Source organism: Phodopus roborovskii, unplaced genomic scaffold, assembly GCF_943737965.1.
Source record: "Phodopus roborovskii unplaced genomic scaffold, PHOROB, whole genome shotgun sequence".
Taxonomy (NCBI): Eukaryota; Metazoa; Chordata; class Mammalia; order Rodentia; family Cricetidae; genus Phodopus; species Phodopus roborovskii.
In genome coordinates, this window is record NW_026125397.1 from 26,177,830 (window position 1) to 26,189,864 (window position 12,035).

At 43.0% G+C, this 12,035-nt stretch overlaps 1 protein-coding gene across 1 annotated transcript in view; it reads right to left on the reverse strand.

Annotated features, from left to right (window-relative positions):
• Crybg1 (crystallin beta-gamma domain containing 1) overlaps positions 1–1,765 on the reverse strand; it is a 104,315-nt gene extending 102,550 nt beyond the window's left edge. Inside the window, exon 1 of the mRNA XM_051175593.1 lies at positions 1,639–1,765. Coding sequence (XP_051031550.1) covers positions 1,639–1,680 — 42 coding nt within the window. The 5' untranslated portion in view covers positions 1,681–1,765. The remainder of the gene's footprint in view (positions 1–1,638) is intronic.
• Positions 1,766–12,035: the final 10,270 nt, after the last annotated feature.

Here is a 12,035-nt window from a genome sequence, read left to right on the forward strand (position 1 = left end):
ACCGCATGTGCTCCTGGTGTGCACGGAGGCCGGAGGAGGGCGCTGCGTGCACCGGAATTGGAGTTACTGGCAGTTGTGAGCCATTGTGTGGGCTCTGGGAACCAAACCCAGATCTTTTTCAGTGATCTCGACCTCTGAGCCTCTCCCCACACCCTCTTTTGCTTTATTCTGATGCTGACGCCAGTCACTTCCCGGAGTTCAGCAACCATTAAGAAACCAAAATGAACTGTATTTACAGAACTATTTTCACCTGAAATGCTAAAAGGCATGGTTTAATACTACTCTGAAACTCTAGCTAAGGTCAGTGACCAGACTTTACTAGGGCTTTCCCCCATAGTTATAAATAATTCTATAAATAAATAATTTATATGGAGAGAAGAAAGTGAGAAATCAACTTGAACATAAATATAAAATATAGGAAGTTTATTCATTTAAATTTGAGTTTTCACTTATATTTGACATATTTCTCACATGTATCATATTTGATATTATGCTGTTCTGAGTCAGATCTGATTCTGTGGTAATAAAGATGCTGCTTTTATCGAGTTTGTCTTTTATATGAAAATCATTCTGCATTTTTTTCACTGTCTATTTTTGCTATGTTCTGATGAAATACAAGGTGTACTCCTGGCTGTGACTGAGGGTGTCAACCTTTTCTTCTATACTGTAGATAAGTACATAAGGCATAGTGTTTTTATGCATACGAGCTAACTCAGCAAGAACACACACCCGCCCATTCCCTGCCTCAGTGAAGCCTTCCCTACAAGAAAATGTAATTAAATCAGATCCCAAGTATACAGAACGGTATGGGCAAACACCAGCTAGCAACTACTACTTCCTGGGAGAGGTATCCATGTCTTTAATCCCAATGCTCAGGAGGCAGAAGCAGGAAAGTTTTTTGTTTGTTCCAGACTAGGCAGGGCTACATAATGAGATGTTGTCTCAAAAACAGATGAATAAATAAAAATTAAAAAAAAAAACAAAAGAAAAGCAACTAGTAACAACATAGTAACTAGTAACTAGTAACCACAGGAAAAAGGCTAATGCTTTTTATGGGAAAGAACCACTAACTCCAAATGCTGATGTCATAGTCCTTGATATGTCCCAAGTAAAAGGGAAGAGGTAGACAAGGATCCATGATAGTTCAGAAAAATGGCTAATGGCAGCGAAGGCAGGGACTCAGTATGTTCAATGAAACTCATATTATACACGTCAATATATCATGTTAGACTATATGTTATAACACACACACATATATGGTGTCACACTGAATTAGATAATCACAAAATGTTATAAAATAAGCATAACTACGTAATAACACATATCTATATATAGTACATAATGTTCCTTATAAGTATGCGTTGTTTAGCCAGATGGGTTACCTCAGATGTTTTAATTACTAAAAGTATATACTTCTGAGAACCATGTATTGAAAACAAAGCATTAAAGGTGGGCATGGTGGCACACACCCTTAATCCCAGCATTGGGAGGGGGGCAGAAGCAGGTGGATCTCTGTGAGTTCAAGGCCAGCCTGGTCTACAGAGAAGTTCCAGGACAGCCAGAGCCACACAGAGAAAGTCTGTCTGGAACAAAAATAAATAAATAAATAAAAAGGAAAGGAAAGAAATGAAACATTACCTTTTTAAACAAGGCAGACTCTGTAGGTGAAGGGCCAGGCATCTCACTGGGGTTGTGAGGTAATTGTGGTTCTGCACCTTGCAGTGTGAACTCCTGAGACTCCCCTTGGCTTCCATCTGGTACACCAAAAGCCCTAGAGAGGATGGAAATGGTCACACCAGTGAGTTATCATGAGTGAGTACTGAAAGCTGAAAGAGACTTAAGGACATCATTGTGGATAATCCGATCCTCTTAAAGCACACCGTAAGTCTCGGTGGCGTTACCATGTAGCTAACTGAATTCTTTCACATCCCATGTGAAAACAAATCACAATGGATAAGCATACAGACAACTGCATGGACAGGCGATTCAGACATGAGGGACAACATTAGAAACTTCTGAGACTTTCTATAGTATGCCAAGGATAAAGAGACTAAAGGGGCCGTGTTTTAGAATTCAGAGAAATTCAACTCAATGAGGTTGTACTATCAGTAAGGAAACTATGGGAATAATACGCTTGAGGGTTTTTTGTTTTTGTTTTGTTTTGTTTTGAGTTAGGGTCTCTCTCATGTAGTCCACATTAGCCTTGAACTTTCTATGTCATCAAGTATGACCCTGATCTCCTGATCCTCCTGCCTTTGCTTCCCAAATATCTGGATTACAGGAAGAAACCATCATGTCTGGCACTATATATGCATAATTTGGGGAAGTCTACCCTGCACATCTTTGGTTAAAAAATTATTCTTTGCATGACATAAAATGAGAAGTTACATTACAAGTAGTATATTTTATCTTCTTTCTAGACACGGGAAAAAATTATGTCAGTATAGGAAGGAACTGAACTAAAGGATCTCACAAGCCTGTCATAGTGAGGTACTCTGTAACCCTGGCACCTAGGAAGTAGAGGCAGAAGGATTTGGAGTTCAAGGCCATCTGGGGCTGCAGAGTGGGACTCTAAAGGGGGAAAAATGTAATTGTATGATTTCTTTAGCTAGAACATAACTTCACCCTCAACAGATTTAATTCATGCAACATGATACTATATATAAGTCATCTTGGGCTGTGTAGAGAAATTCCATCATATAACAACAACAACAACAACAACAACCCTCCCAAACCCCAAAAAAGTCCTTCAGGCAATTCCCTCTTTATTAAAGACAGAGCCAGGTGTCGGTGGCGCACACCTTTAATCCCAGCACTTGGGAGGCAGAGTCAGGTGGATCTCTGTGAGTTCGAGGTCAGCCTGGTTTACAAAGTGAGTTCCAGGACAGGCTCCAAAGCTTAAAAAGAATTTAAAGGCAGTGCATATAAAGGGATGTAGACACAGGAATCCTCTGGAGAATCAGGTAGCAATGAAAAATGCCTGACAGCTGGGAAAGGATGAAGACTTACCACACGTGTTCCTGCCATCAAGCCCTGTCGTCAGAAGCTAGTCCACTATCCCTAACAATGTTCACCTGCCCTTCTGCTCCCAAACACGCCAAGAGGATAAAGACACTTAGAGCTCGAAACGCAAAAGTTACTTCTTATGAATTGGGACAGTTAAGCAAACTGTATAGATAGATAGGCTGCTTGCTGTCCTTAGTTTAGTGTTGTTCCTCTTTGGAGGGAAATATCAAATTGCCCAGGAGTAAAGAGGGGCAGTGTTCATGTGCGCTCCGCAAGCAAGCATTATGATACAGAAGGGAGAAAGGAGCCGCCCCTTCCGACTGCACCACCCACGCTAAATGCTCTAAAGGTGGCGCACCTGCTCTTCCCACACATTTCGCTGCGTGTCAGTCTTCGCCTCTGTACAGATCCTTTCCCCTATAAGTAACACAAAGTCTAACTCAGAGAAACCATGTTCTAAAAGTTTGTTGACATATAAAACGAGAGCAGCTCCTGAGTTCAATTGGTGAATTCAGTTGCTGGCAATTCTGTAGTGACTCCAGTCACAGGAATGGCAGGCTACCTTCCTGTGTGTCTTTAGAAGTGAGGAAATACTCTCCAGGAGGCATTCTTGCCACGTGTCATTACATCCCAAACCAGTTCCTGGACCTGTTCCTTTGAGGCTGGAACCTGAAGGACATTGCTGTCCAGATGGCTGTCTGAAAACCCAGGATTGTGGTAGGAAAGAGTGAGTGAGGAGAGGTGGGAATGGATGCTCGTTGCCAGCTACCTGGCTTTCTCGTGACGCTTGCTCCCACACTTACTGGGACATTGGTAGAAGTAGAGTGGGGACGTGTTAAAGATTGAATCTGAGGCATCAAAGTAGAGACTTGTGTGATTTAGGCCTGAGAGAAGGCCAAACCCAGGCCACCTGCCTGCCCTCTTAACTTGCAGGGTTAAAAAAACAACAAAACAAAACGAAAGAGCAAACTTGTGGTAAGTAAGGCTTAGCTCAGATCCAAGGGTAGATTCCATTGCACATGCCTGTACTCCTGACCTCCAATACTCAAGAAACCAGCCTCAGGATTATGTGTTTCTATCAGTGGCCAGAGGAGGACAGAACTACCATAGGAAGTTCCAGGGAAGGGCCTTGCTTTAGTGCTAGCCTGGAACAGGAAATGCTGTTTGTGGCACACCCAGAACTTCAGGCCTAACCCTGAGGGAGGTAGAGGTTGAAGTACTGGTGACTTCCCTTTCCTTGTGACCCAGATCCAAGCAATGCAGCTATGCACCTGCTGGGCCACACAAGGCATCCTCTCAGATTCTGCTCCAGGACTTAGGTGAGAGGTCAGGAAAGGCCATGTGATATGTGGGCTGAATTGTCACAAGACAGGCTTAGCCCCAGGACAGCCTTTCACACAACCCAGATGCTTCCATCATCCATAAGTACTTCCAACTTCTGTTTCCCCTCAGCCACAGGGCTCCTATACACAACAGGTTTACTATACACATGTTTCTCCTAAAACACCATGCTTTTAACCCCAGCACTTAGGAGGCTGGGGCAGGAGGATCTCTGTGAGTTCTAGGACAGCTAGAGCTATAAAGTGAGATCCTGTCTCAAAAACCAAACAAACAGACAAGTAGGTAACAAACAAACAAACCCACACTCCCCAGACTGAAGAGCAATGGCCCAAAATATAACCTGCACAATGTTTTGTACAGAAAGAAAATGCTCAGAATCAGGGTAGAAGCTCTGTAGATTCAGAGTTAACTTTATAACTGTTTATTTAGATTTTTAGCTATGTCAGGTTATCAACGTACATTAAAAGTTACAAACCCATACCCGACCTCTAGGATACTGAGGGTCTATGAGACCGAGGGCTGTAACAGCCTCAGTTCTAAAGAACTAGATGCTGGCAAATCTCCCTAACCTAAAAGCCAACCGTGATGAGATATTTGCAACATCAAAGGCCATTTGGAAAGTTGCATAATTGTTCATGTCTAAGGAAGTAAATTTTGGTTTCACTCCTAATAAGTAGGCCATAAGAAGGGCTAAGCCTGTTTCCCTGGTGAGAAATTCAGGATTTGGAAATGTGTAAGCAGTTTCATTTGAAAATAGTCATTGCTGAAACATACATATAAGTAACATTATATGACTTGAGCAAGTGTGTGCGCGCACATGCGCGCGTGCACGCGCGCGCACACACACACACACACACACACACATGAAATTCATATCTCAAAAAAACAAAAACCTTTTAGAACAATAAAAGTCATTACTGGTCAACAATCATTTTGCTTAATAAAATAAAGTCAAATCCTCACAAACAGCTTGCAATGGAGAACATATTTATTCATTTGTTCCCCCCCTCCTTTCTCTCTCTCTCTCTCTCTCTCTCTCTCTCTCTCTCTCTCTCTCTCTCTCTCTCTCTCTCTCTCTCAAGAGTCTCTCTATGAAAGCCTAGGCTGATCTGGAACTCACAATGTAGACCAGGCTGGCCATGAACTCACAACATTCTATCTGGCTCTGTGTGCTTGTCTACACTGGGCTTAATTAAAACTTTTCCTGTGTCCCTTTTAAGCGACAGACATTACTCTGCCATAGTAAATATTTGTTAATGAATTTACTCAGACTCATTTGTAACAAGTGGACATTTGCCAGTTTATTTATCTTCCTATTGCCCTTTATTTGACTTACTTTTAAAAACTGGTCCACCTCCTCCCTGCAGTTGACCTGGTTACCTGGTCCACTTCCTCCCTGCAGTTGACCTGGTTACCGCTATTTTGTTATAAATAATGGCAACACTGTATCCTCGCTAAAGTATCCTTTTTAGTTAAAGAGCCACATGCCTGTTCTCAGACCCAGTTTTGTGATGTCTGAGGCTTACTTGGAATGGGCTATTGGGCTTTTTAAGAAAAAGACGACCTGTTTGGATGGTGGCAGTGTTGAAGGCCTCAATCCCAGCACTTAGGAAGGAGGCATAGGCCCAGGTCATCCTGGTCTACAGAGCAAGTTCCAGGACAGAGGAACCCTGTCATGAAAACCAACAGCAGCAGCAGCAGCAACAACAACAAAAACAAAACAAGAAAACGAATCCTCAGCCATGGCCACACTTCTGTAGTCCTTCTAGGTCCTGGCCCATGCTTCTGATGTCCTCCTCAGCCCACAGCAGACAGGTCTGTGCAGCTCTGTATTGAAGTGGGTAGTGAGTGGTAAATGCAGAGACTGTTCCTGAGTGATTGCGAATGCTCAGCCATAGAAGTAATGTCAACATTGACACTGCTGTTTGTTGCACACATGAACTCAGCAGCTGCAGGTACCTGCACAAGATCAAGACACTTAAAAAATTCCAGCATGGAGGTATGAGGGACTCCTGAAGCCCCAGTTCTGGCTGAAGGAGGGAGGGAGGAAGGGAGGGAAGACAGAGAGAGAGAGAGAGAGAGAGAGAGAGAATCACTTTTTGTTGAGGGAGGGTGACCATTGATAGGTTACCCATGCCCCAGTGGTTAACCTCACAGCTATGGGAGGCATTAACTGGACTCAGTAAATCATTAAAAAATGAGAACAGGAAGTTGGGAGGGAGATGTATGGGGGTGTAGGGGAAGCTGGAGGGAGGAGGGGAGCGAGTCAGAGTGAATATGATCACAGTATAGTGGATGCACACATACAATTCCCAAAGAATACTTTTTTTTTTTGTTTTTAAGAAAGAGAAAACAAAGCATTATACTGTTTTCAAAATTTGCAGTGCTGATGTCCTCTGAAGACCCTGGTGGCCCCGAGCCTTGAGGTTCTTTCTGCATTCTACAACTCCACCTCAGGTGCAAAATAATTAAAGCAGAAAGGATTAGTGCTGTGGAAGCAGTTCTCAACCTGTGGGTCTCAAACTCTTAGGGAGGGTTGTGTATCGGATATCCTGCATATCAGATATTTAGGTTACAATTCATAAAGTAGCAAAATTACAGTTATGAGGCAGCAACGAAAAAATTCTATGGTTGGGGGAGGGTCACCACCACATGAGAAATTAAAGGCAGCTAGGATTGTTGAGGACCACTGGTTCTTATGCTGCAAACTGATATACAATAAACTGATGCTGTAGTGCCCTCTGCTGTCTAAATTACATTATTACAGCTTTCCCCTAAACCTTAACAGTCGGTGATAGAAAAGAAAGGCGTCTCCCGGTGCTCTGAGTTTGAGGTACCACTTCTTTGAACAAGGCACTGGATAGAAGGATTCATAAATCTACTGGCCAAACACAGAGAGAGACAAAATCTATGTGGTATTTCTTTAGTTCAGCTGCTACAAGATAGGGGAACTGGGAAATCTCCACCCCTCTAACTAATGTGGACACACACCACTGTATAACAGAGCCCTGGGGATTACTTGGTGTGATCTACTACTCAGTGCAATCTTGAAAAGACACAGTGCTTGAGAAACCACGAGGCTGACGGAACCTGGAGCCTGCTGGCTACCCATGTGTGGAACGGCAACCTTGGCTTATGGGAGAGTCTCACAAAGATGCATCTACTGACAAGTATGGATAGAACCATGTAGATCTGATATTTAACAAAACAGGATAGAAATCTATTTCCCTTTCAGGTTCAAGGGTTTTATATTTTATTTTAAAAGCAGCACTGTCTTCAATTTTACAACTGTTTTTCACCAGATGAAAGGGTGAGATGTAACAACAGCACAGGCTCATGGAATTCAGAGCATTCCAGGCTAGCCACTGGGTATTTTAGCTAGTTCTGTAATGTCTCTAAGCCTCAGTGTCCTCATCCAAGGTAATAATCTGATAGTAACAAGGGAATTAAATTATAAAATAGCCATAAAGTGTATGCCCTTAAGCTCGTGCCTTGTAGGTCCTCAATAGACAGCTGCTACTACGGTACACCTGGATGGCAGGTGACATGTCCCGAATAACAGTTAGGAAGGTATCATGTGGATGGCATTTTGAGGAGACACACTTCCCAGAAAGAATGTCTAACTAGCAGCCAAATCAGATGAATTCACAGATGCTCAGAGGTGTTAACTCTTCACTTTCACGGGGCTAGTTAAGACTAGTAGTTCTGCTGGGCATGGTGGTACAGAACTTTAACCCCAGCACTCAGGAGGCAGAGGCAGAAGGATCTCTGTGAGTTCAAGGCTAGCCTGGTCTGTTACACAGACGAAACCCTGTATCAAAAAAACAGAAAAGACTAGTAGTTCTAATTTCAAATCCTCAGCTAACGAGTTTTTGTGATCACGAAACACCCCCGTTGGATGGGAGAATAGAGATAGTTATCTACGCTTAACCAAGTTCCAAAAATTCTAAAGATTTTCAGCATTTTAGCTATATAAACACCATCAATGCTGGTGTTTAGAGTTAACAATGGTAGCAGAATGCCTAAACTGCCATCTAGTGGTTGTACGAGAATGCTAGTCTACTGGGTCTTTGCAGTTTTGTAGTTCTTGGTTCCCTGTGGGCCTTAACTCCCAGGTGACCTCTACTTCCCTGGGCATACTGATGTAAATACTGACATGAAAGCCAAGAGCATCTCTCAGTATGGTATGAGCACAGAAATGCCCAAGTGCCCTTAATATCTAGCCAGTACAATGCAGACCATCTAGCACTTGGGACCTTTGCCCTTTGGTGAAATAGGCTTTGGGAGCTTCAGAGCCTGTGAAACTTGGCAAGCTATCTGAGGGTCAATGCTGTGTGAACTTTAGTTGCTTGGGCTCACTCTGCCTCATTAGCCAACTATGAAACCCACCCAGACCCAGGCTGGTCTCACAGGAAGGAATGATCCCATTTGAGGCAGGAACAAAAAATAAGGTTGAAAACCATACAACCCCAGACCCACTACACTATGCTCCAGAGAGCTGAGAAATTCCAGAGAGCTCTGAACCTCGAGGATGGGCTCTGTTTACCGGGAGTCTTGAGTTTCATTCATGGCCCCACACACTCTTGTCCACAGCAGCTGAAGACCATGCCCACCCCACCCCAGCTTCACTTTCTAACATACAAACTGGGCAAGTTCATACCCTTGTTAAAATGTAAGGGAAGGATTTTGATTGCTTATTGTTTCCTTTGAGGCAGCTCAAATTCCTATAATCTAGTGTAACAAAGAGAAAGCAGAGCGTTTCTCTGGATGGCATATGGACCCTGAATGGAAGGCTAGTGATTCTGCCTGTTTGTAAATAATGGGTTAACAATGCAGGGGAGGGCATTCTGAACTGACATCTTACATTATATTTTATAGTGTTTAAATGTGTATGTACACACCATGGAGCATGTGTGAATGTCAGAGTCTGTCTTCTCCTTCCATGGGGGGATCCAGGGACTGAATTCTGGTCATCACACTTGGTGGAAGCAGTTTTGCCTGCTGAGCTATGGTACAGGCTCTAAATCAAAGCTACAGAGGACTACACCATCATGGGCCAGGCAGGGGGAAGAGGCCTAGAAAAATATGGTTATAGGGTCCTTGGTAGAAAGGTCATCCTTCAAATCGCCAGAGGCAGGCTGAAGGTGCCCTTCCCGAGGAGTCTTCTGCTCCAATCGATTCAACTCTAACCATTTACTGAGGACTCTGCCAATCACACTTGAGCTTGCTTTGGGGGCTACAACAGGAGTGGCCTCAGGAGAACTCTTTGATAGACACATTGTACTTCTGACATTATCTTTTTGATACTGTATCTCTAGGGATCTATAGGGATTGAAGGGAGAAATATGGTTTCGTTGAGTTCCATGAAAAGCTTTGTCCCCTCATCTGAAGACCCTCAGACAATGTGGGGCATGTATCCCAATAATGAACCAGTATTGGGAATTGCAGAACTTTATGAATGCATTTCCCTGCAAACTTTTTCTGGCCTCACCACACTGCCCTCCCAGTCCTTTCTTGTTCATGGAGCTGACTGGATATAACTTACTATAAGTCCTTTAGAGGCGACAATGATGGGAGACAATAGCTCCCAGCTTACAATATCAGTAAGTTCAGTTTAGTAAGTTCCCAGCCAGTCCCTACTGCTACCACCCTACCTTCACAAACGACTGACCACTCTGCCGTACCCTTATTTGAGAGCCATTTGGTGGTTCAGCACAATAAGAAATGACAGTTCTGAATCCAGTCTGCATTTTCCTGGCACCCTTCCCCATCCTGCATCCCAGGGTATTTTAGTTCCATTATAGTCACCTTGGCTCCTCCTCTCATTTGGAAGAGCTAACTCTTAAGAGGTTTCTGATGTGGCACAGGACAATGTCATTCCACACATGTTCAGGGAGGGATTCTTGGGTGAGCGAACAGAAAGTCCCTTTTGCAAAGGTGGGCCATTCATGGTTTGGCAGCCGCTTGCAGATTCTGTTTCTGGCTTGAGTTTCTAACCCTGTCAATATAAACCTTTGGCTCAAAAGCACCTCTTTCCAACCACAGGAGTGCTAGCTTGGGCTGCTTCGTCTGATATTATTTTCCAGAAGTTCATGGTGATATCACAGGCTTTGAAGTTGACTTAAGAGCATGTTTAATATGCACCATCTGCCTGTTCTGTTTACCTTTGCTCCACCTTAACTCACTAGTCCAAGACGACTCACATCACTGACAATTAATAAGAGTCTCTGAAACTCCAAAGCTCCTGGAGCACTTGGCACAGCACTCACACACACTCAGCTCTCCAGACACTCACAAGTCATTTTCACCAGTCCAATGCCCTGATTATACCTGCGTGTCTATAAACATTGCTACTTCGGAGGCCCTTCTAGAAACAAGGTTTTAAGAGAAATTGTGGTAACCATCAGTTGTATCAAAATCGTTCGGCATTTGCTATTCTTCCCAAACTCTCTATGTCTCACAAATCAGATCCTCAACTTTCCCCCAGCTATGCATCAGAGGTTTAGAGGCTGCCTTCCACATGGTGGTCCTATAAATCCTTAAAAGTCCTGTGAGAAAGGAGTCCTTAAGGTTACCAGATGTCTAGCCTCCAGGTATGATGGGCTCATTCCTAAAAATACAGCACCAGAGGGGTTGAGGCAAGAGCCTAGGAAGAGGAGTAAAACACTAGCTTCAAAAAGATAAACAAACAAAAAGACAGCTGAAATATTCTCACACATAGTAACATACTTACAGTACAATTTTCATAATCGTATGAAAATAAATTATTTTAAAATATAAGGGTTGGTGTTTTTATCTTTAATTTTTCCAGGTTAAAGCTTATAGAGGTTAGAAGTGAGGATTTGTTGCTTGTTTTTGAGACAAGATCTTGGTATGTAGCTGCAGCTGGCCTGGAATTTGCCATTTACAACAAGCTGGCCTCGAACTGCTGGCAATCCTCCTGTCTCTGCCTCCTGAGAGTTCTGGGACTAAAGGCAAATGTCACCACACCTCAATGACAGAAGTTAGTTTTATTTTTATTTAAAGATTTATTTACTTACTATGTATACAGGGTTCTGCCTGAATGTATACCTGCATGCCAAAAAAGGACACCAGATCTCATCAGGGATGGTTATTGAGCCACCATGTAGTTGCTGGGAATTGAACTCAGGACCTCTGGAAGAGCAGCCAGAGCACTTAACTGCTGAGCCATCTCTCCCCCAGAAGTTAGTTATTCTATTAGTTCCTTCTTGTTTCCTCATGCTCAATTGCCCAATTTCTAAGTACTGACCAGATAGTTCTTTAGCAGTATAAAATGGCCAGTGATTAATACATAACTCATGACTGCTTGAATCACACTTTTGGCTTGTCCCATCCATTTGTACCAGGTAGGTCAATTCCACAAGAGACCAGAGTTGTTTAAGGGCCTCCTACATAACATCCTTTCATAGTGACTAGAACTGCCATCATATTCATAATGAATGAGTCCAATTAGTGTCTTTAATTGATGCTAATGTTACAAAAGAAAACTCTAATTAAAAATGCATCTAATTAAAAACCACTTCTAATTAAAAACCAATAAGGCTACATCAGGGATGCAAATTTGCTATCTGAAGGAGACAGTTGAGGAACTCAATTTGAGATGGATTTATAGTGATCATCTCACACCTCAGGAACAGGGACCTTCTTGGGCACAAACAATTGCCACA